The sequence below is a fragment of the Eumetopias jubatus genome, unplaced genomic scaffold, assembly GCF_037043125.1.
Source record: "Eumetopias jubatus isolate StellerSeaLion01/CBP00866 unplaced genomic scaffold, mEumJub1_p1.0 scaffold_4, whole genome shotgun sequence".
In the NCBI taxonomy this organism is placed as follows: domain Eukaryota; kingdom Metazoa; phylum Chordata; class Mammalia; order Carnivora; family Otariidae; genus Eumetopias; species Eumetopias jubatus.
The window spans coordinates 141,756,852-141,777,979 of NW_028274810.1; the positions used below are offsets into that span (position 1 = coordinate 141,756,852).

The 21,128-nt window shown below is 46.2% G+C and overlaps 1 protein-coding gene across 1 annotated transcript in view; it reads right to left on the reverse strand.

Moving 5' to 3' along the window:
* The window catches only part of BAALC (BAALC binder of MAP3K1 and KLF4), an 86,562-nt gene that overhangs the window by 3,613 nt on the left and 61,821 nt on the right, over positions 1-21,128 (reverse strand). Inside the window, exon 2 of the mRNA XM_028112600.1 lies at positions 9,249-9,415. Coding sequence (XP_027968401.1) covers positions 9,249-9,415 — 167 coding nt within the window. The remainder of the gene's footprint in view (positions 1-9,248; positions 9,416-21,128) is intronic.

Here is a 21,128-nt window from a genome sequence, read left to right on the forward strand (position 1 = left end):
ATTTTTCCCTAAAAGCAGAGAACTCCTAAAGTCCCACAACCAATTTTGTCTCCTAAAGAAAAATGCGGCAATTAGGAGGCCGATTCCATCTGATTTGCATTTCAGGTGCTGCTGCATACAAGCCTTGAGAACGGGGCATGGAATGGAGACACAGAAGCTTTATTTGAAATGAGCCAAGTTGACAGCGGCTTTCCCCTCAAACCGGTAGGCAGTAAGAGAGCTTTCCAGAATGAAAATGTCAACTTTCCAAACAGTGTAACTGCTTTTCTTTAGAGTTCCTGGCAAGATTTCACAAAAGGTTATTAAAGATTATAAACAGAAAATGCTCTGCTCTATATTTTAGTCTGCTTTTCTAAGCTTAAAAATATAAGCAAAAATTCAATAGTTGGATGATTCTTCATTTCCTTGCCTGTTTAAGAGTCCAAAGCTACACAACAGTCATTCCCAGAACAGCCACAGAATATGTACGGTTTTAATCTCAAGAACAACAAGGCAATTTCTGTTTTTTCTTTTTGCAAGTTTCTTAAATCTGGATATCGAAAGCCGATCCAAAGTGGCATTATTTACAGCACAAGCTTTGGGGCTAGACATAGCTGGCCTTGGGGAAAGGCTTTGTCACCAGTCAGCTGCTGCAAGATACGTTGCTTTAGCCTCTCAGTCTCAGTTCCCTTCCCTGAAACATGGGGCAATAATGCCTGATTCTTTGTGGGCCTTTTTGAGAGAATTATGCATGTCACTCAGCATTAATAGGGTGACGAACTTTTCCCAGCTGGCCCAAGATCGGCCCATTTTAAAACTGGAAGTCCTTCATTCTGGGAACCTGCTCAGGTGCCCGCAAACCAGGTCAGTCAGTCAGCCCAGTTAGAGCTGCCATTAATTCTGTTTGCAAAATGATGATGTCAAACATTCTAAATTTCAACTGAAAACCTTCTTATTCTACCAGAACTATGGGTCTTGCTCTAGCTCCTTATAAACAACACCGACGGTAAGGCTGCGCCATATGCATTTGGATAAAGGGCAACTGAAGTTCTTTACTCCAGTGGTGGGTACAGGCTCTATCTAAGCCATAAACGAGTCCACTCTCAAATAATCATGCTGTATGAACTCTATCAAGTTAAACAGAACAACAAGGCATTCTTCTGCAAGTGCTTTATGAAAGAGCAATGCAGACATTCGGGGGTGGAGGGGTGGGTCATTGCTGGAATCTAGGTACAACTTGGAAATCTCAGATTTCAAGCCCAAAGGAGAGGGAAAAAGAGAACCACAATGCCAGGTTATTTTCTCTAGAAGCCCTCTTGAGAAGTTGCGTTGCCCTCCTACAAGAGAAGAGCCATCGGGATACACGGAACAATTTTCCCATTTGGTTCCTCAGACAGTGTGTAGAAGAGGCGTTTTCCCCTATGATGTGCTTCTCAGCCAGCCAAACCTTTTTATTTCACAGCCCACTCCCTTTATTTAACTACAGGAAAAGAAAACATGTTCCATTTGCAATTACTGGCTTAAAAAAAAAAAACAAAAAAAAACTCCTGGTTTGCAACTCAGTGATGAGAGAAACCCATTTGGCACCTTTTTCTTCTGTGGCTTCTCTGCTCATTCAATCCTTTCCCCACTTCTAAAATTCTTGCTTTGTGAGTTTTATCACCACTGACTCTTGTTAATGGGCCACCTCTTGTTTCTCACTCAGCTTTACAGCTTTTCTCTTCTTCCCTCTGCCTCATTTTCATTTCTGCAGGTTTAGAACTCTATGAATCATGGATTTTAGTCCTCTTGATGCTGCCTCTTTAATTAAAAGTAATTTATCGGCTGCTGTTTCTCAAGGGTAACCAGATTGACCGTGATAACTTCCCGGCAGCCTCGAACCCAGATGAAACTGTTTCTCTTGGGGTTTAGAAGTCGACGACCCAGCTCGTTCTCCGTGGAAGTAGGGGCAGTGTGCCTGGACTCAGGGGTGCAGCTGAGTCCGCTCACCGTTTCTCACATCACCCTCAACATGGGAATACAGATGTTCTCAACTTTACTTTGACTCCACAAATATATCTATACCTAACACGAGATCATCTGAACCTTTTCACAGTTCCTCACAGACAACAAAGAAAAGCAAGGCTTACTGAGATTATGATTTATCAGACATCGATTTTTCTCTAACTGTATTTTTTATTTATAAAACCAATACAAAATTATGGTAAAAGAAATTCAAAGAGTAGAGAAGGCAGAATGAAAAGTAACATTGTTATGCTCTGGCCACACTTGTGCTTTCCCCAGGGGTAACCACAGCTAAAGATTTCTCTCTCCCAGTATTCTTTACTTCCTTCTTGGCCTTAACCATGGTTTGGATTATATATTTGCTTTTTTTACTTGCATATTTTCTACATCCTCATCAGATTATAAACTTCAAGAAGGTAGGGACCCAGTGTGTTGTGTTCAGCAGAATATATCCCCAGAATATAATTTAGTGCCTATCACATAATAGACACCCAACAAATAACTTGAGCACACGTATAAAAAGAAATCTTCAGAAAGAAGACAAAAAATGTCCTGGGAATAGCACACCTGTTTGCACTGCCCTGCCCTAGAACTTTCACACATATTTACATTATGCTTACAGTTGACTGTTTCTTGTGCCATCCCTGAGAGAGCCAGAAATGGTACTGCACTCCCTTTCCCAATGAGACAGGGGAATTCACTCAGGCCAACATAATTTTCCCAAGGCCAATGTCAATGAAGACGGTGGGTTGAACTAAAGATGGTGGACCCGGGTCCCACATCCAGCCTCCCACAACTCTGCCAAAGCTTACTCTGAATTCTCCACTGTTTTTTGGTAATGGGAAGGAAGAACATGGGGTTTGGAGGCAGACAGATCTGGGTTTTAAGTCTAACAGAGCCACATCACTATTCCTTGGGCCACGTTGGCCAAATACCTAACCTTCCTGAGCCTGTTTTCCTGAGTGGGAAACGCTGCTTCCCCCGTAGAGTGAGGGGTAAAGATGATGCCATATGCAGTGTGTCTGGCTCATGGTAGACACTGAAAAATATCAGCTCCCCCCTCTTCCTTCCCAAAAGATTAAAGACTGAGCCTTGTCAGCTGCAACTCAAGACATTTTTCTTTTCAGTCAAGCCCCATTAAAGGGAAACAGATAACAACTAACGTCTAGCTATTCCTGAATTCTGTGATTTTACTTGCTGCTGCTTCACGGCACTCATTCGAGGTCGTCAGGAAACATTTGATCGTAGCAACTCCACCCAGGGCCAGGATGCTAGGCTCCAAAAGCAGGGGTCAGGTCACGCCTCAGGCAAAACTCTCCAGAACCCCCCAAGCCTGGAGCAAATCCTGTGCCGACCACAGCCTCATGCATGGTACTCACTTCGGCTACTCAGCATAGGGGTTTAGATCTATCTGGTAGCAAGTGCCAAAAGGAGTTGTTGCTTTTCAACTTGAACCTCCGGTAGATCAAACACTAGGAAGGCAGCAGAACCTGCTTGAGAAAAGTACTGGGGATCCCACAGTACAGTCATCAATCATAAGATGGTGGCGCCGGGTAGGAGTGGTTCTGTGGGAAACCTTTCTAATCCTAGTGAAGTACTAGGCCAGCCTCATTCGATCAAGGAGACCCAGTCAAGGATTTCTCAGATGCTGAGATGTCAGGAAGGTCCCAAGCAGTTGATGAGTACATACGAGATTCGTAACCTGAAGCAGGCTCAGGGGGCAAGGGAATGAAGAATAAGGAGGTCTCTGCCCCGAGAGTCTTCCAGTAGGATTGGTGTTTCCACACACCCTTAGATGAACAGTGAGTCTTGCAATTCTTCATGTATATAAGGTGGCAGCCAGCAGATAGCTGCATATACGGAGGTAGTGGAAATCACCACCCACACACCCACCCCCACACACACCCACCCACCCACACACACCCACCCACACACCCCTCCACATCCCTATACTGCTAAATTACCTTCTTTTCCCAGGCTCAAACTAAAATGTGCATCAAAGTGCCGTTCTGACAGGTCTCCGTCTCTGGTTTTCCTCAATGGTTTCTTTTGTTCTCTCCCTCCTTTTAATGGCATGTTTTTGTTTTGCAAGGAGAAATTCATATTTACTTTCCAAACACTTCTCACGTATCTCCTATTACCACCACCCTGGAGAAATTCTGGGCTTATCCCATCCTTCTTTCTGGAGCAGGCCTCCCTCTTTGGCCAGAGCCATTTCTGGCCGAAGTCCATCTTTCCTGGACTGGACCAAGCCTGGCCACCAGTCAGACACTGGGTTAGGGGGAGCAGGAGCAGAAGGAGGAAGCTCCTCCGCTGAGAATCGGTCAGGACATCGGTGGAGTTCTTCAGCGCGGTCTGGCCACTTTGTCAAGAATAATAAAGTAACTCACAATGACGCAGCTTCCAAAGACATGCGGGCTCATTGGGAGACCAGCCACACACTCAAGTTTCGTCTGCTCAGAGCTGTATCCACACATACATTTCTACCTTAGCTGAATACTTGAGGAGATAGTTCTGGGGGAGAAAAACAGGAGTCCTAAGGCTGAGGAAATGGCACATTCAGCCTGGAGAGCAAATGTTTGGAGGCAGTCCAGAGTTTCCTGAACGATTAATGAGCAGGACAGAAGAGCATCTATAGGACTTGCTCCTGGGTATTTGTCAAGCTCAGGGAAGAGGCTGGGGGAAGGAGATCCAGTCAAGGATTTCTCAGATGCTGAGATGTCAGGAAGGTCCCGAGGGACTGGAGGAAATCAAGACACAGCAGAAAAAGAGAAAGGGCTCTCCACCGAGACAGTTCCAACTTGCCGAATATCATTACTGTCACATCCCTCTCACTAGTTAGCACCTATTCACACTAGGCGGAAGACGGGGGCCGAGGGAATCGCAGGAAGGAAGCTATGGTCTCTCGGCTGGGGCATGAAGTGGCGAGGCGCTCAGAGCAGGGGACGCTGCTACCCACAGCCATTAGCACCACTAGCTGTCCCTAGCACCCTCCAGAAAGCAGTCTGACCTGTGCAGAGGCGTCTACCTTAACCGGAGGAGCTGCCATCCCCTATTAATGGCCTTTTATTTCCTTGAAATAAACAGCACTGCTTCAAATTGGTGAAGCCCTTGTTCATGCATTCTGTATTATCTGAGCCCCCCCAACCTCACCCCCATTAAAATTGGCAGTCGCTTCAGAGCACAGGGCACGTGTTCCTTTTCCACACCTGGGTCCTTGGCATCAGAACAGTGCCTGGCACCTTGATGGCCCTCCATGGAAGAACATGACACGAGTGAATCCAAGGAGTGCTTATAGGAACCGAGCAGAACTTTTCCAGGCCTAGCAAGGATTGCCTCTAACACGCAGACTTGTTTTCTACATCGGAATGTAGGCAGGTGCATAAAGATGCATGCTTCATGAACGGGTTCCTCTGGAGAAAGAAAGCTCTTAAAAAGTGCCCAAAGCCATGAGCCTGGTGGCCGGATGCCGTACAGGGGAACGCGGTGAAAGGGTAATAGGTCATCTTGGGGGAGTAGAGGAAGAGAGAGGAGGCGAGTGGATACTGCCTGAGCCAGTCACTGAAAATGCAGGAAGCTTTAGCCCAGAGTATAGAGGAGCAGCAAGGAAGACTTATGTCAAAGGCCCCGGAGAGTTTAGGAAGAAAATTACTTTCCTTGAGCAGATTCACCGCTGAGAGCTGTGTTGGGACAAGACAGCGCTGCTGACAGGAGCTTCAATCAGAGGTAAGCTTGGCTTATAAACTGCCACTGTGGGTAGAAGAACCTCTGCCATGGCTTTTGGGGGGGGCGCAAGATGATGAGATGGTGAGATCCCAGGACACAAAGACCACTGATGCACTTCAGCAACTGTCTGAACACTCAGAACTGAAGCCCTCTGCTCCCTGATCTTATCTGGGAAGTGGCTACACCACAGCCATTGCTCCCTGGGTTGTGAAAACAACCTGCATGGATGGCCTATCAGCGGGTACCACCTGCTCCTGGGGCTGGTCAGGTGGGCTAGCTCCTCACCCCCGCCCCCGCCTCCGGGGGGGCCCCACCGCGTGTGTGTGTGGGGGGGGGTGCGGGGCGCTGCTTCCCTCGGCCATCTCTGAGTTTCCGTCCTCCTCTGTCAACTGGTGAGAATATCAACATTTTACAGTCATTGTGAGGACTGGGTGAGATAATATAACAAGTGCTTAGTGCTCCATGCCTGACTGCAAGGCTGATGTCACAGGCCTAAGGAAGACGAAGCACAACTTACTGGCTTTATTTATGTATTTGTTAAAAGATTTTATTTATCTATGTATTTATTTGAGAGAAAGAGAGAGAGCGCAAGGGAGCAACAGAAGGAGAGGGACCAGCAGACTCCCCGATGGGCGTGGAGCCTGACGTGGGGCTTGACCCCGGGATGCAGAGATCATGACCTGAGCCAAAGTCCAGAGTTGGTACCTTAAGCAGTTAAGCCACCCAGGCGCCCCAACTTCCTGGCTTTAAATTCTTATGTTCCATAACTGGAATTCACCTATGGCTGGTTAGCGTGTAAAGCTGGTGAGCGTGGAAAACTACCTGTCAGTATCTACAGAAGTCGAATATAGCCGCATCCTATGAGCCAGCAATTCTACTTCTAGGACTACTCAGAAAAGAAATGAATGTCCACCAGCACGCATGCACACGAAGGTTAACAGCTGTATTGTTCACAATAGCCCCAGACCAGAAACAACCCAAATGTCCTTCAATAGGATGGTTACAGTCACATAATGGGATACACATAACAATGAAAATGAGCAAATCTTTGCAACTCACAACAGCACAGATGAGTCTCACCTGCCCCATGTTGAACAAAAGAAGCCAGGCACAAAAGAGCACATACCGTATGATTCCATTTACAAACGTCTAAAAAATAAACACAACTGACCTAGAATCTAGCTAGCTGTCAGAAGAGTGGTTAGGTTTGCAGAGGTGGACAGTGACTGGCACATCCCAGTCACCACGGTGAGGGGCACAAGGGAGATTTCTGGGGTACGGAAAATGTTCTGTGTCTTCACATGGATGACGGTTACATGGGTGTGTCGCCTTAAAAAGATTCATTGCACTTATGACCGATGTGGGCGTTTTTCTGAATGTACGTTCTATGTGGTAGATAGCATGATTGCCCTTAATCCTTTGCTGTCTCTCCACTGGGGACAGTGTGTACTTCCTTGCCCTCCTGATGTTGGGCTTGTCCATGTGACCTCCTTGGGCAGGATATGAGCAGAGACATGAAATGGGTTTGGATAGTTTGGTTTTGCCCTCTTGGGTTTCTACTGCAGTCATGAGAAGATATGCCTCAGAGATGCTGCTTTTCTGGCCTGATTCCCAAAATAATATACATGGAACAGCTTGAGCTACACGAGGAGCCTGGTGTCGAAAGTCAGGCCTAGCCACTCAACTTGCAACTGACTGTGAGGGGAAAAACAAAAGATGACTGTTTGAAGCCACTGAATGCTGGTGTGCTTTGGTATGCAGCATTACTGTGGCCATAAAAGACTAACACCTTATTCTTCAGTAAAGCGTCCATTCACATCTCTATGCTCCATCTTTATAATAGTCGCCTGTTTCGAGTTCAAGTCATTGGCACTCATCTCCAGCACTTACATGAACGACTCATGTCATAAGTCAAATGAATCGGGTTCCTTTTCTGTAAGTTGGGGATGATGCTTACTTTACAGTGCTCTTGGGAGGATTTAATGCCCCAGCAGACCTAAAAGCACTTTGTAAACCGCAGAGCACAATTTTAAAGGGCTGAATGCTGGGGGTGGGGGGGGCAGGAAGCCAGTGTATGGAGCATGCCACACACCAGGCAAAGCTGCTTCCTGCCCACCAGGACCCAGCCTGACTCAAAAGGTGAGGGCACACGCGTGGGAAGGAGGCTCCGGAACAAATGTCACGCCTGCACTAAAGCAGTCACCCAGCTTTTGAGCATAGTTCTGTGGGGCCTACCCTTGGGCGGGGAGGCAATGATGCTTAGGCCTCCAGAAGGCCAGCTCACGCACAGGCCGAGTAGGTGATCCAGGACGCTCAGAGGGCCACCCTCAAGTTCAAGTCTATCCCTTCCCCTCCATGTCTTTCTTCTGAGTCTAAAGAGCTACCACCAGTGCTTCATTCCATCCTGTTGGGTGCTGTGTGCCTAACCATCCCCTGCTAATTCCTACTGCCGGGTCTTACAACACTTCTCAGTTTACACAGAGCGGGCCCATCTGTTCTCTCATTGTGCTATTATTTCCATTGTGTAGATAAGGAACCTGAGACTCCGAAAGATTAAGTGGTTCCTGCCAGGCCACTTAGTTAACAAGCATTAAAGCTGAATTGGCAACAGGTTTTCTAACCAAGGGTTAGGGAGGTAACTGACTCAAGAATCCCATCATTAAAGAACCAGTTGTAGAGTCAGGAAACAGGTGGCCTTGGCCTGAGGGGCCAGGACCAATAAATTTTGACAGGGGAGAGTGGGGGGGTAGGTTTGGAAAATCAGCATCAGGTAAGCAGTGGGGCAGGGGCAGGTGAGGAGGTGGGGGAGGAAGGAAGAGGAAGGAGGGCCGACCCCGGTGGGCCTACTAGGGGCGGGGCCTACTAGGGGCAGTCTTGCCAGTGGGAGGAGCTAGAGCCGGCAGGGGGAGCACCTCCCCACAACAGCTCTGGGAGAAAGGAAAGACTCCAAAGGAGCTCCCCTGGCACTGTGATGCCACAGCCCTGCCTCTTCTTCAACACTAACAGTCTGAGGGTGACGCTGCCACCACATTCTGCAATGACAGGCCCCCCGGCCCCACCACCACTGTGGGGATGCTCCCACTGCCTGCCTCGGGGGAGGGTGTGAGGTAAAAACGCCTGGCCTGTCTCCTACCACACCTGTCTTCTCTCTCCTTCCCTGTCAACCCTGGGCCCTGCCCACTGCCTGGCCCCAAACTGGTTCCTGTGCCCAGTACCATCCTCAGTGTCAAGATGGTGAGAGCTGTGCTGAAGGGATCCTCGAACAAAGCTGTATTTAAGCAAACACAGGCTTCCTTTAGAGTGCAGACAGCAAGGGCCCATCTCTGCTGACTCAACAAAACAACCCTCAAGGGAGGAATGGGAATGGGGTGGGGTCCTGCCTTTGCAACAGGTTTCCCATGGGTGGAGTAGAAGACTCTCCATTGGCATGGGGAGCCGTCACTGCTCCTTCCCTGGGCACCATCTCAGCGTGGCCCTGTTCTGAAGCAAGCTTCTCCCCCCTTCTCCAGAACCAAGTGGCTTCTGTGGCTGTGACCTACCTCCGTGGTCCGAAGGCCATTCTGTTTCTGGGTCAGAGGGCCGGAGTTGAGGCTCTGGGGATTCGGGCACTGGGTCCCACAGCTCATCTTCTTATCTGGGTTGGAGATTCCACCTGGGGCTGTAGATCGGGGCACACCATTGGAGGACAGTCCATCTTCCAGCACACCTTGGGGAGAGAAGCAGAGGATGGCACGGGCGTCTTGCACATGACAGCTGCTGCAAACAATCCCCAACCATGTGGGGAAAAAGCCACAAAGAAGAAATAAGTCACTATAATCCCACCATGCGAAACTACCCTTTTCTAAAAGAACATGTGTGTGGGGGTTTTAAATATATATATATATTTATATTTATATTTATATATACATATATATACATATGTATAGGCTCCACGCCCAGTGTGAAGCCTGATGTGGGGCTTGAACTCATGACCCTGAGATCAAGAGTCAGACGCTTAACTGACTGAGCCACCCAGGTGCCCCTTTGTGTGTATTTTTTTTTTTTAACGAAAATGAGACTTTAAAATAATTTTGTAACCTGAAACTTTTACTAACATCAATGACATTTTTCCATGCAATTCAATATTCTGCCTTGTTAGTTTTCACACAGTAAGTTTGCCATTGTACGGATGTGTCACCATTTATAATTTTTTTAAAGTAAGCTCTATGCCCAATGTGGGGCTTGAACTCATGACCCCAAGATCAAGAATTGGATGCTCTACCGAGTGAGCCAGCCAGGCACCCGTGTCACCATTTATTTAATCCCCTCTAGCTGGTTATTTGTTTTCACAATGTCACTGTGGTTGAAACCCCTTAGGCTTTAAGCTTTCTTCTTTTTTTTTTCTTAAGATTTATTTTTTTGAGAGGGAGAGAGAGAGCAGGAGGAGGGGCAGGGGGAGAGGGAGAGAGAGAATCTCAAACAGACTCCCCGATGAGCTTAGAGCCTGATGCGGGGCTCAATCTCACGACCAATGAGATCACCACCTGAGCTGAAATCAAGAGTTTGATGTCAACGGACTGAGCCACCCAGGCGCCCCTTAAAGCTTTAAAGCTTTATTCTTAATTATCTCCTTAGGATAAATTCCTACAAGTGGAGTTACTGGTTTGAAGGTTATACAGTTTTTTTTACACCATTCCATCTGCAGGTGTTGGACTGAGCATATGCTCCTTCCATAACAAATGCCAAGAAATGATAGAATGAGGTTTAAATAAATAGCCTCACTGAAAAGCAAGAGGGTTACATCAAGGAATACTTGGTTGAAGAGTACCTGACTGAACAGAGCAAAGGTGGCCCAGGAAGCATGAGGGGGACGAGCAGGTGGGAGACCAGAAGCGGGCAGAAGCTCTGCAGTAGCCACAGGGAGGCCAGGGGCAACCAGGTGGGCTGGTGCTTCTACTCCTCCAGCAGCGGAGGCCAGCCAGCAGTCACAGAGCGGTCTGTGAGGTGGGATGTTGTGACAGAACAAGAAATACATATGTGGTCTTTCCCTCCAGTTCCTGGCATAGATCTCCTAAAACCCTGGTAACTACCTGAGTGACAGGGTGATAGGAGCATCTTTTGTTATAACATTTGGTCTTTGCTCCAGTTCATGACACAGAGCTCCTAAAGTCCTTGGAATTTTGTGAGTGACAGGAGAGACAGGAGTGCCATTTATTCTAATGAGGCAGCTCTTGGAGGTCCCCTAGATAGCTTCAGGATAGGGGCCGGTTGCCAGAAAGACCTAATCTTGACTAAGAGCTTGGAACTTTCAGCCCCACCTCCCAAACTCTGGGGCTGGAAATTGAGTCATTCGTTATGCCTACATGATGAAATTTCCAATTAAAAAAACCCTTAAATAACAATAATGGGGGAGCATCCAGGTTGGTAAAAGCATCCATGTGCCAAGAGGGTGACAACCCCCAACTCCACAGGAACAGAATGCACTTACGAATCTTCTAGACCACGCCCTGTGTACCTCTTCACCTGGCTGTTCATTTGTATCTTTTACCATATCCTTTACAATAAACTGGCAAACGTAAGTAAAGTGTCCCTGAGTTCTGTGAGCCATGCTAGCAAATCACTGAAGCTGAGGAGGGAATCTAAGAACTCCAACTTACAGCTGAAGGGGCACATGTACAGGTGGTGACCTGGGACTTGAGATTGGCATCTGACGTGGGGGGCAATCTTGTGGGACTGAGCCCTTCACCTGTGCGGGCTGTGCTGACTCCAGGTAGTTGGTGTCAGAATTGAGCTGAATTGTAGGACACCTAGTCAGTGTCCAGAGAGTTGGAGAACTGGTTGATTTGGTGGGAAAAAAATCCCACACATCTGGTGTCAGAAGTGTTGTTAAGTAGAAACAGCACAGAGAGGGGCCTGGCGCAGAGAGAAGGGCAGTACTCTTAAGGGCTGGTGACCCCTGAGAGAAAGAGAAAAAAAAGATCCATACCATGAGGGCTGACTCTCTGGAAATAGTGCCAAGAGTTAGGCCAATAGTTTCCATCCCTGCCTTCCAAGTGGGCTTCTCAAAAGAAGTAGGCGCAGCTGACGTTCTACATGAAATTTCAGTTACAGAAATTAGCACAAAACAAGAATAAACAAACATTTGGAGAAGGCCAATACCATAGAAGAGAGACAGCAAACTTTATGGTGGAGACCCTAGGAAATGTAGCTAATAAGGTATGCAGCAGAAAATCTTAAATAAGTGTAGTTAATCTGCCCAGAAAAATGAGGGAAGATAAGGTAAGCACAAAACAAGGACAAGAGTGACTAAAGATATTTGAAATAATAATTTTAACTGTTGAAATGAATTTTTAAAAACTCAGTAGGGAAGCTGAATAGCAGGACAAACATAAAGAGCAAGTGAGTGAGCTGCCCTAGCGATTCTCCTGGAAGGAGCAAGTGAAGATATGAAAAACACGTTGGGAACACAGGATCAAAATCCAGACATTACAACCTCAATCGAAGATTGGTTCCAGAAGGAGAGAGTAGAGAAAAATGAAGGGAAGCATTATTCACAGAAATAATAGTATTTCTCAGAACTGAATGAAGAAAGATGTGAAATCCCAAATTGAAATAGCCTACCAAAAACTTGACAAGACAAATGAAAAGAAAAGCCAACCTAGATAGAGCTTAGTGAAAATTCAAACCCTGTCAATAACAAGAAAAGCTTCGAAGAGGACAACAAAAACAAAAACAAAAAGCAAAATGAGATTGACATTAGACTTTTTATCAACAACCAATGGATTAAGAAAATATAGAACAATGACTTCAAGATTTCAAAGGATAGGCACATTGTAAAGTCTTTTGCAATACTTTGCCAGATTTACCTCTATAAATCTCCAATTACCCTACTGCCCTCTGCCAACAGTATATGAAATGGCAATATTCCCCGAACCTGCACAAACCCTGAATATTTTCTTTTTTGTTTCTCATCTTTGCCAATTTAAGAGGCAAAATAAAGTATCTCACTCCTCGGATTTACACTGCTTGATTTACTAGAGATACCATACTATTTATGTGCCTACTGGCTAATTGTGTGGGGCTTTTTTAAAACTGTCAAGTCATTTGCCTATCTTTCTTTTGGGGTGTTAGCCTGCATTTGCTTTTAATCAAACTTAAGGAAAACAAACAAAATCCTTTCCCAGAGTGTTGAGAAATTATTTGCCATGAGGCACGCATCAGAAGCACAGCATGTTTGATGTACAAAGAGCGGGAGGGCTGACTGACTAGGCAGAGCTGGTGAGGCCACAATCCCAGCACAGCTGAGGAAGCAGTGATCCAAAGAACACACACGTCCACAGGGCACCCACCTGTTGTGCAAAATGCTAAGAGGCTCTCATCTGTGGCAATGGGATATAAATCAGAATTCAACATTGAAAATAGAAAATGGAGGGTCTGGAGTTTCCTGACAGGCAGGCTGTAGTACGTTGGGGCACTGTGGACGTATTCCAGATACACAGAGACATGGATTCTTTCAGCTTGGCTTGCCCCACATCTTTGGGGCCCCCTTTCTCCATCAGCTGGCAGCCTACCCTCTGTCTCTTCTCATCCCCCTCCATCCTACAGCTAAAGGGCCTCACATGCATGTGTATGGTGTATGGACACCCCAGCACACATATTCAATCTCCATCTCTAGCTGCCCCGTGGCCCAGGGGAGTGCTAACCTGGAGAATGAATCAGGAGAAGAGGCCCATGAAAAACCCGAAAGCAGGCTTGGCGTGATCTGGGCTGGTAATTCAAGGGTCCCAGCACCCACAGAAGAGTCTGGAACAGAGCTTCTCAGTGTGATCCAGGGACCAAACTGTTGTTACTGGTCTGCTGTAGCTTAAGTAAAAAAACTGAATGCAAGCATTTAGAAATTTCTATGGCACTTGACATTACTGGAACATGTGAGGGTGAACTTCTGTGACTGAACATCTCTGATTTAATAGAAGATAGACCAGTTCCAGAGCTGTCCAACTCACAGAGTGAGTCCCAAGTGGTGTGAGCTGTGCATTAGCCATGCACAGTGTAAGACCACACATTTGTCTGTGATGGACTGAGAACAAAAGCAACTGATCCTGAAGGAGGGCTGGGGACTTTGTCAGGTATGTCCCCTTGCCCTGTAGGGAGGAGTGGAACCAAGTGGGGTGGGGGCAGAAAAGGCAATGCAAGACCGAGGCAGAAGCTCCACCTACCTTAGTCTAGGGTAGAACTGCCTTTAGCTCTTCGGGTTACTGAGTGGGACTCACAGCTAGCCAGTACTACCTTGACTGTTTAGCACAGTGGGCCATAAGAATGTTACCATTTTCTATGCTGCTCATGACTTGGTATCCGGGTTAAGGGTAGGTAAGAGGCACTACTGAGCCATCCACTGAAGGTCCCATGGTGTTTCCAGCCTGGGTTGGGATGTCCACCCCCGTATCTTACTCTAAGACATTCAACACATGTATCTGACCCCAATCCTCCCCATGCCCATGGCCAGCTCTCCTCCTTGCCAATGCAACCCAGTTGCTAACCCAGGATGGGGAAGGCAAGGCAGAAAAAGGAGGCTGGGGACACAGGTGCCAAGAGCAGGCTGTGGAGAACACATCCCAGGGAGGCAGATAGGCAACACGAAGTGGAACCGAGCAAGCCTCCGGCAAATGCTCCATTGTTCCAGAGGATTTCACTTCCAAACCACAAAATAAAAGATAAAATTATTAAGAATTTCAAGAATGTGGGGCGCCTGAGTGGCTCAGTTGTCAAGCGTCTCCCTTCGGCTCAGGTCATGATCCCAGGGTCCTGGGATCAAGCCCCGCATCGGGCTCCCTGCTCAGCGGGGAGCCTGCTTCTCCCTCTCCCACTCCTCCTGCTTGTGTTCCCTCTCTCGCTGTTTCTCTCTCTGTCAAATAAATAAAATCTTAAAGAAAAAAAAAAAAAGAAAGAAAGGAATATTGCAGAACATTAAATCCTAAGTAGAGAGCCCCTTCTGAGCTCAGCAGAATCTGTGCTGCTGCACGGGTGCACACCCATGAAGCCAGTCCTGCCAACAGTTAAGATCAAAGCAGAGCGGCTATGGCTAAGGCACAAATGGTCACTCCTGCATTCTCAGCAGCCCTGCAATTCCCTGGGCCTCTCTGCTCAGCTGCAGGGTTCCTAGGAACACAACTGGAAAATCATTCACTTGGTCCAGTATTTTCAGTTTTCACTGGTGGCTAATCAAAAATTAGAACTCTGGTTTCTTAATCCCCAATCCAGGGACTTCCTCATTGATTCAATAGGAATAACAATTAAAAAAAAAGGAATAACAATTCCTACTTTAGAAACCATTGTAAGGATTAAATAAGACAACATATATAAAGTTCCAACATGTTTGGCACATACATTGTACTTATTTTTGTATGGCCTAATATCTCCTCATGGCGCCCTTCTCCATTAGCCACATTAGTTACATACTTGATTTATGAGTCATACAATTGGTGCCCATGAAGTGCTAAATGACTGGCCCGCTGAGCCTAATAAATAAGCAGAGGAGCTAATAGTGAGAGGGGATCATCTGCCTGGTGTGCTCAGGAGGTAACTGCAGGGGGTCAGGAATATGGGGTCATTTACTATTGCTTCTGCCTACAATAAACCAGATGATTTTGCTGCATGCATTTAATTTAACTTGTATTTTCTAGTTCTAAAAATAATAGATACAATGTTAGAAAATTTGTGAGCTATAGAAAACCACAAAGGAAGAATAATTTTTACCTCATCACCCAGAGCTATCTCTTGTTCACAAGGTGGTAAATGTCCTTCTGGCAGATGCTGTTGGTGTCCACCGAGGTCCACCTACCTGACCCCTACACCCACCCCCTAGCTGCGGTGGATGTTGGTGGCTAGTAGCTCTTGGCTGCCCTCTTCTCCTAAGGCTGGCCCTTGGCTGAAGGAAGCCCCCTTACCAGGAGAGGCCTGGCTGATTACATCAGGTACAGCCATGGTCAATAATCAATTAAAAGTGGGGGGGTGGGGTACAACAGCTCAGCCCCCTTGTCTCTGAGCAGGGCAATTTCTGTCCCTTTGCTCCAAAGCAACCCATTGGATCAGGCTAACGCTAGACTAAACCTGAAACTACATCTCTGCCCAGCTCCTTCCTCTGGCCCACCCTACTTCCCTATTCTCTCTCACACAGTTCCCCTCCCAGTAGTGTCTCCAGGAGTCACCTGCGTAAAATCCCCTTTCAGGCTCTGCTTCCAGAGAACCAAACCTAGGACAGTGTATACAGCCTGCATGCCGGATATATTCCTTCTGTTCCTCCACACTCACTTTCCCCTCCTCCCTACCCTATTGTACGTCCCAGGACACTGACCTGAAGGAACCATGTCAACAGGCTCCCTCATCCACTGGTTTCTATTTGGGTTTGCCAATGGGTACCACTAGCTCCCGAGCAGAGGGGTCCAGAGTAGCATACTGAGGTCAGGTCTTTGTTCCCCTAGCTGCCTCCCTGCAGGGTCGCCAGGGTGCACTGTGTCCTCTATACACTCCTCCACCAAAAAAATGTACAGAACCAAGAAAAGCCATAGAGACCGTGCAATTAGGAGGCTCCTGGCGACTTCTGGGAAGGCTCAGAGTGGTAGGAACAGAGGACAGATGGCAAGTTGTTGAGTAGGAAGTTAAAGATGCTGCATCAGTCAGGGTTCTCAGCTACAAGCAACAGAAATTGACTCTAGGGAATTAAAGTAGGAAAGCAATTCATTTAAATGCTCTGGGAGGCTCTCAGACTTTCTGGGGAGGGTTGGATGTTGAGTCACAGAGGTTATCTATCCAAGCACAATGTCCCAAATCCCTCCATAGAGCTTGGCCTCCCAAGCCCTACACCCTGGAAACTGGCCTCAGCATTGCTGCCACACTTGTATTAAAAAAATTATTGTTGTTTTTCTGAAATTCCTGAATTTTATCTGACAACCCTACTAGGTGCCAAGTGCCCCAGGCAGGGGGACATTGTTGTGAAAGCTGCATTGTATGAGACCCTGAGCTGCACCTGCAACTCTACTCCATGCCAGCCCTCTCAAGTCTGAAAGATGGGAGAGTGACTCTTATTTTACAGCAGAAGAAACAGTTTAATGCAGGTTCTGTATGTTTCCAAAGCTTGCGGTCTTAGCAAGTATTCACATATCCTTCAAAGAAAAAAATCCCAAGTAGGCAGTTCTCAAATTTTAGTGGGCATGAGACCCACCTGGGGTGTCTGATAAAATGCAGATCCCTGTGTCCAACTCCCAGAACTTCTGATTCAGTAGGGGCCCAGGAGTACGCATTTTAACAAGTTCCCTCCACCCTACCCACTTCCAGTGATGCTGAGACGTGGAATTCTAAAAACTGCACTTTTAGGCTCCTGACATGGAGACTGATGCTCACGCTAGTTTTGAGGGTTACATGCAAAATGCCCAACTATGTTTCTTTCCACAGTGAACTCTGTAGTAGGAAATTGAGGGTCATCTGTGTGCCCCTAGGGTATGTCTTTTTTTGACATCCTTCACAAAATTTTCATTCCATCCAGAAGACAGGCTAAATCACCGACTTTGCCAAAAGACGGGAAACAGCTGTGTCCAAAGCTTGCTGAGAACCTGCAACCAATGACTTCTTGCCAGTTTCTTACTATTTTGGAAATGGAGCCAGGAGGGGGTCAGCACAGAGAAATTAAAAATGATAGCTGGAAGCCATGTGGAAAGGAGGACAAGGGGCAACTCCTCTGTAACCCAAGCACCTGGCTTTCTTTGGTGAAAGTGATCTCAGTGTCCAAAGTCATTGAAACCACCTGCAAGTCAGACCTTCAATGACTGAAAACCAAAGTATAAGACACTAGCAGTCTATTTGGGAAGAATCTCCTAAAGCCACATCAGGTGAAACCCTGGCTCATCAACGTCTGGGCTTAGGCCCTGAGCACGTGGCTGATGATAATTTTGCCTGAAGTGAGGTATATATTAAATAAACTGCAACTACCCAGCCACTTAGAATTTGTCTCCTTATTTTTCAAAATGAACTAAAATGGAGAGGTAGCTGTCATTTCTTCAATGTGATAAGTAATTTCTGAGCACACACTATGTGTAAGAAGCTGGTATGCAGCTTTTTGTAAGGCTAGTATCAGGAAGTCCTTTAAAAATGGTGAGCAACCCTTACATTTATTGTCAATTGATTTTGAACAAGGGTGCCAATGGGGAAAGAGTTTTTTTTTTTTTTTTTTGGTGGCGGGGGAGGCAGACGGGGGAGAGTTTTTTCAACTAGTGTGTGGGGCAACTGGATACCTACATTTGAAAGAATGAAACTGGACCTCTATCTCATACCATATACAAAAAAGTTAACCCAAAATGGATAAAAAATCTAAATGTAATTGCTAAAACTATAAAACACTTAAAAGAAAACATAGGCATAAATCTTCATGACCTTGGATTAGGCAATGGTTTCTTAAAAATGATCCCACAAGCACAAACAATAATAGCAATTGGGCATCAAACCCTCAACCAAAATTTTGGTTGGACACCAAAATTTAAAACTTTTGTGCCTCAAAGGACGTCATAAAGAAAGTGGAAAGACAATCCACAAAACAGGAGAAAATTTTTGCAAATTTATATCTGATAAGGGACAACTAACCAAATGAAAACATAGGCAAAGGGTATGAATAGACATTTCTTCAAACAAGAATGCAAATGGCCAATAAGCACATGAAAAGATGTTCAACATCACTAGGTATTGGGGACATATAAATCAAAACCATGAGATACTACTTCACACCCACTGGAATGGCTTTAATAGAAAAAGGCAGATAATAACAAGTGCTGGCGAGTATGTGTAGAATTCGGAACCCTCACTCACTGCTGGAAAAACAGTGCAGCCACTTTAGACATCAGTCTGGCAGTTCCTCCAAAGGTTAGACATAGAGTTACCATATGACCCAGAAATTCCACTCCTATGTCTATGAAATGAAATGAAACGAAAACCCACGTCCACACAAAGACTTGTACGTAAGTGTTCACAGAGCATTATTCATAGTAGCCCCAAAATGGAAACACCCCTAATATCCAACAATGACAGATGGATAAATAAATGTGGTATACACATACAACAGAATATTATTTGGCAATAAAGAAAACAAAGTACCGATACATGTTACAACACTGATAAACCTTGCAAACATTATGCTAAGTAAAAGAAGCCAGTTACAGGTCACATAGTATACTATTCCATTTATATGAAATGTGCAGAAATAGGTAAATCTCTAGACAGAAAAATAGATTAATGATTGCCTGGAGCTGGGGTTGTTGGGCGGGGGGAATAAGGAATGACTACTAAAAGACAAAGGATTTCTTTTTAAGGTGATGAACATGTTCTGAAATGGATTGTGCACAACTCTGAGAATACAGTAAAACCCGTTTAATTGTACACTTTAAGCAGGTCAATTGATTAGTATGTGAATTATAGCTCAATAAAGCTGTAATTTAAAAAAATGTCAGCAACACATTTTGGAATGTTATATTGACTAAAGAAAAGAAAGAAGCACATTTGGCTTTGAACAGCAATGGTCAGGGAGAGAGACGGACCGATGGACTTGTACGTCTACAGGGATAACGGCAATTCAAGTCTAACAGTTGCCAAAGGCCATGGGTCCTGGGTAGGAGGGTGTTGGAGAGACCCTGTTCCCTGAGATGAGTTGCCAGCCTATCACATCTGCCCTTGGCCATGGGGATGGGTGGTGCAAATGGCTTCCCCCTGGTATCCCGCAGCATGCAAGAAAGACTCCTGCTGAGAGCAACAGCTGAACTGAAAGGATCCCAAGAGAAGCAAGAGGAGTCCCGTCTGTCCGCACTGAATGCAGGCAGGCCTGGGTTCCTCTCTCCCCAGAGACACCCAAGGACAACAAATAAGCTGATGAACCGGGAGGCAGACGAAAGGAAAGATCAAGACCTCACTCTCCTTCTCTGTGCTGATACTGTTAGAATCTGTCAGGCTTACTTTTCCCTCTCTCCCTTGGATCCCTTCCTTCACGTGCTTCTTCCTCATCATCATAAGTGATCACTTACTTGCTCTTTTATCCTCTGTCTTAGAATTAGCCAGTCATTTGAAAAACAGTTGTTCCGTGCCTAAACATGCCAGGCACTCTGCTGGGTGCTGGGTTACACCCGAGCTTACAGTGCAGGAGGATGGCGGTCTCTCAGTGACATCTTCCCTCCACCCACTTTCCCTTTCTTCCTGCCTCTGCCAGTCTGCACTAAACCCTCCAGGCCGACACCAGAGAGGGGAATGGGAGATGGATGGCAAAGGTTGAACTCCCATTGGCAGGGGGCGGAGACAGAAGACAAGAATTTGGACCGGTGTTGACAATTATCTGTGACAGGTGGAGGGCGAGGCAAGGCAGCAAACATTCAGAAGACAATGCATCATATCCATCCACGCATCTAACTTTCCCGTCCTTTTCCATGAAACCCAGTCTGGATCCCACCTTCTCACTCAGGCTGAAACTGCCTCTCCAGGGAATTGTCTACCTGAGCAGTCCCGAGCAATCCCAGGCAATCCCAGGCAATCCCCGACAAGTGGCACCCGTAGCATGGCTGGGAAGGCAGTCCCGGGAATAGGGTGGAGTCCCAGGAGGCCCCCCCAGGGCCTGCTGCCATCCTTGGCCATGGCCCTGCCCATCAGGGCCCCATTTCTGCTTGAATGGGAAGGCTTCCTTTGATCTTTCATTCCTACCCCACTTCCTTATGTGTACAGACAAGGTGTGCTGGCTTATGGCCTGGCTCTTTCCCACAAAGTCAGCAGATCTAATCAGTTAGGGATTGAAAAACACTCCAGGGTTGCACCCTAATGCTGCTCCCAAGATACCTGGCCTCATGCTAGTCTTCATGGCCTGCCCTTCACTCTTTCACTTAGTGAAATTTTTCTTTAGGGAAAGAGTCACCCAGTGAAATTTTCCTCTCTGTTTTCTTTTATTCCTTGGTTCATTTTGGGGGATGGTTAGCCCTTTAAGGAAGTGAGCGCTTATTTCCTGGGGTTTTTTTTTTTTTTTTTTTTTTTTTTTACTCCCTGACACTTTCTGAGTTTAGTACAACTAGCTTTTTCAGCAGGCTCCTTCCAGGCTGGCTGTAGCTGGCACTAAATCGTCCTCTCAGGTGATGTTAGAAATTGGGCGAGACATCCTTATTACACAGAAGAAGTATATGTGGCTCAATCAGAATTAGGAGATTTAAGTCAATTGTATTGTTTTAATTCTTGACATTTTAAAATGATCCAAAGCAATCAACCAATCCTCTAGCATCTATAAGTGCCTACCCTGTCTAGCATTGGGCTGCTATTAGTGGATATAAAGCATTTGCCCACCTGAATTCTTTATGCTTCTGTCCCTTAATTGGAAACTTCACAGTTTATTTAAAAATTACTGAAAAACAGAGCCATGCAAAATTTAAAAA